Source organism: Ceratosolen solmsi, unplaced genomic scaffold (genome assembly GCF_000503995.2).
Source record: "Ceratosolen solmsi marchali unplaced genomic scaffold, CerSol_1.0 scaffold6, whole genome shotgun sequence".
Lineage (NCBI taxonomy): Eukaryota > Metazoa > Arthropoda > Insecta > Hymenoptera > Agaonidae > Ceratosolen > Ceratosolen solmsi.
The window spans coordinates 13,000,864-13,003,943 of record NW_011948414.1 but is presented as its reverse complement, the minus strand read 5'-3'; the positions used below and the strand labels follow the sequence as shown (position 1 = coordinate 13,003,943).

Sequence of the window (3,080 nt, the reverse complement as noted above, 5' to 3'; positions counted from 1 at the left end):
TCTTCTTCAGAAGTCTTAACGAAATTGTATATTGATCAAATATGTGTTCTCTATCTTTCTGTTTCACACCAATTTAGCTATATTATTTATATAATAATTTTTAATGAAAAACCAATATGTAAGAAGAAATTATTTAAAAAATTTATATATACAAATGATTAAAAGCCATCTCTTTATACATAAAAAATAGTAAACTTTATTCTGTTCATTAAATCTAATATAAATTAGCTTCCTAAATGTATTAAGTATTATTCTAAATATTTTTAATATAAAAAGCATTCAATTATTTAATTTACATGTTTTTTAGAATGACATTTTTCATTAAATTAAGGAAAGTACAAGAAATATAATAAATCCATCTATTTCATGGACTTGCTTGTATTATTCATTATTTATTAAATAAAATTTGTCTAATATCCTAATCCACTTTCTGCATATACCTAATAACTGATTTATATGTAAAAAATTCAAGATTTCCAATTCAAAAAGCTATCTTGAATAATAATTTGTTTAAATATGCTATGAGGATCAGACTGTAATATTTTTCTATTACGTTGAACTTCAAATACATATGACACTTTTTCTTTAGCTTCACTTTTTGATATATCACCTCGAATACCAAGTAGTCTAACTAGTTGATCATCAGTTATTTCTGGGTATTTTTCTACTAGTGAATGTAAATCTAATGAAAGTATTTCAGAATCTTCACAACGTAGTACTTCCGCTAATCGTTTAATTATTTCAAATGGAGAATCTAACTCTATCTTTGGTGCTATTTTTGAAAAAAAAGTTTTTAATTGATTTGCTTCATTTATTATTTTTGATGTACATGTCAAACATTCATCATAACTCTTTAATGATATTTTACGCTGTAACATTGCTGAAATATACCGTTTAGCAATTAAATTTTGTGCCTCTGTAATAATGTAGTTAAAATTTTTAGGTGATAGATGTTTATAATCTTGGAAGTAATCTTCCAATGTGACACATATTGTTTCTACTGGTATACACGATGATATCCATTTCATTGTTAGTAAATCATGAAAATGTAATTCCAAGTCTAAAAAAGATTCTTCTAGCAAAATCGCTGCAGCTTCATTACGAAGTTTTTGGTAATTATCGACAAGTTCTTCAAATTTAGAAGCAATATTCTTATTAGTATTTAGTACCCAATAAAGTTGTTTTACTTGTTGAGCTAACTCAATGAATTGTAAACAATTATTAACAATTGTGATCATATGGTGAGTAAAATATGGCACTTGGCTTCTATCTTCAAAATGCTTATTTTTAAATTCTAGAATTGCCTGTCGATATTTACATCCATAGTTAATTACTTGTTCAATACACAAAATAAGAGCTTTTGCTGTTAAATCTTTACTAATAGTTTTTGTGACTTGTAAATTTTGACTAATCATTTGAAAAATAATAACTGGAGCTGCTGTATGATAATAAATTTCATGTTCATTAGTTTCAGGTATTATTTTTCTTGACCAATCAATTTTTTCTGTTTCAAGAGTATTTTTCATCCAATCTTCATAATTTTGAGACATATTATTTAAATATTTATTCTGTAATTCATCTATAATTTCATTATTTAATAGCGATCCAATTTCCAATAAATTTATATTCAATTCTGGATGGCCCATCATTTCTGATCCATTGTATGTATTTATAATCCAAGATAGTAATGATACATATTCATTTCCTTCCAAACCATCATTTATAATATCTTTAAGATGTTGAGATAAACTAATATGATACATTTTGACAAATTTATTAGCAATATCATATGAAGGAGGAAAACATGGAACACATAATGTTTTTATTACACGCAAATCTTCCAAAAACAAAAGTCTTGTCAATTCAAGATATCTAACTAACCACATTTTATTGTCAGCTCTTTGGTCAATATGTGTACCTTCTATTCTATTACTTACAGATTTTTCTAATACTTTAAAAGCAATCTCTTTCCATTGCTTTGGCCTTCCTGGAGGAATAAATCCGCTTTGTTTATATCTTTGTAAAGCATAATGATCTGCTTTTTCTTCTCGCTCAATAATTCTTAAAACAGTCACTATAATTGTAGGTTCTTTTCTTACTGTATTAAGAGTTCTACTAAGAACTAATTTTATTTGTTTTTCCATTCGTTGAGAGAGATCTCCAATATCCTCAAAGTATGCTTTAAGCATAATTTTATCTACTGGTTTTTCATTTGGTAATTTATAAAGTTCATATAATAAATCATCTCTTGAACTTTCAAGATCCATTAGACTTTGATGAGCATGCAAAAGTTTACTTTCATTAATCCATTGTTTTGTTCTTTCAACACTTTCAGGTACTGTAAATATGTGTTTCAAGTTCTCTTTAGCAGTGACATACTGTGAATGACGTGTATTTTCATATTGAACTACATGTAACTTAGTATTAAGGGCAGGTACAAATGTAAATAGCTCTCCAATTGAATCCAATTTTTCTTTAATTAATTTTATACTTAACAATGAGCTTTGTAGCTGATCAAATCCAACTTGTACACCATCTAGTTGACTTTGCATAGCTGTTTTTAACATTGTTTCTACTGAAAATTTTTTTCGTCCAATTCTACGTTTATATTGATCAACCTTTTCTAAATGTCCAGGTCGTTGTAACATATTTATTACATGTTTTGTAGCAGTTTTTACTGCATTTTCTTCCAGACATCGTAAATCATACATTTTTCTTCTATTTTTTATTCATATAAAATAAAATAAATTGCTACTAAAACATTTATAATAGTCATTTACTTTTCTATTGCAGAAAAAGGGCACAGATTTAAGGCATGCGTAAAAGAGATTAAAGCTTATTGGATCTTATAAATTCACGTAATTTGAATGCGGACTAATATAGTATACTAATTAAGTATTTATAATAGTAATCCATTATTTAAAGAATACATTATAACGTACTATTTAATCTATGAATAATAATAAATTGAAATAATTTTATTATTGTATATTTATTATTTTATCAAAGGTCAATAATAATTTTATACATAAATTAATATTTTATCAAAATGTGTTTTTTATATATTTCTTAATTAAAAC

General features: G+C 25.6%; 1 protein-coding gene across 1 annotated transcript; it reads right to left on the bottom strand.

Annotated features, from left to right (window-relative positions):
- Nucleotides 1–368: 368 nt before the first annotated feature.
- Sec6 (Exocyst complex component Sec6) lies at nucleotides 369–2,791 on the bottom strand. The gene has a single exon (XM_011507078.1). The coding sequence runs from the start codon at nucleotides 2,709–2,711 to the stop codon at nucleotides 468–470; it is 2,244 nt and encodes a 747-aa protein (XP_011505380.1). The 5' UTR covers nucleotides 2,712–2,791; the 3' UTR covers nucleotides 369–467.
- Nucleotides 2,792–3,080: the final 289 nt, after the last annotated feature.

Excerpts from the sequence above, each read along its gene's own strand:
- Sec6 (XM_011507078.1), bottom strand. The coding sequence starts at position 2,711 with ATGTATGATTTACGATGTCTGGAAGAAAATGCAGTAAAAACTGCTACA.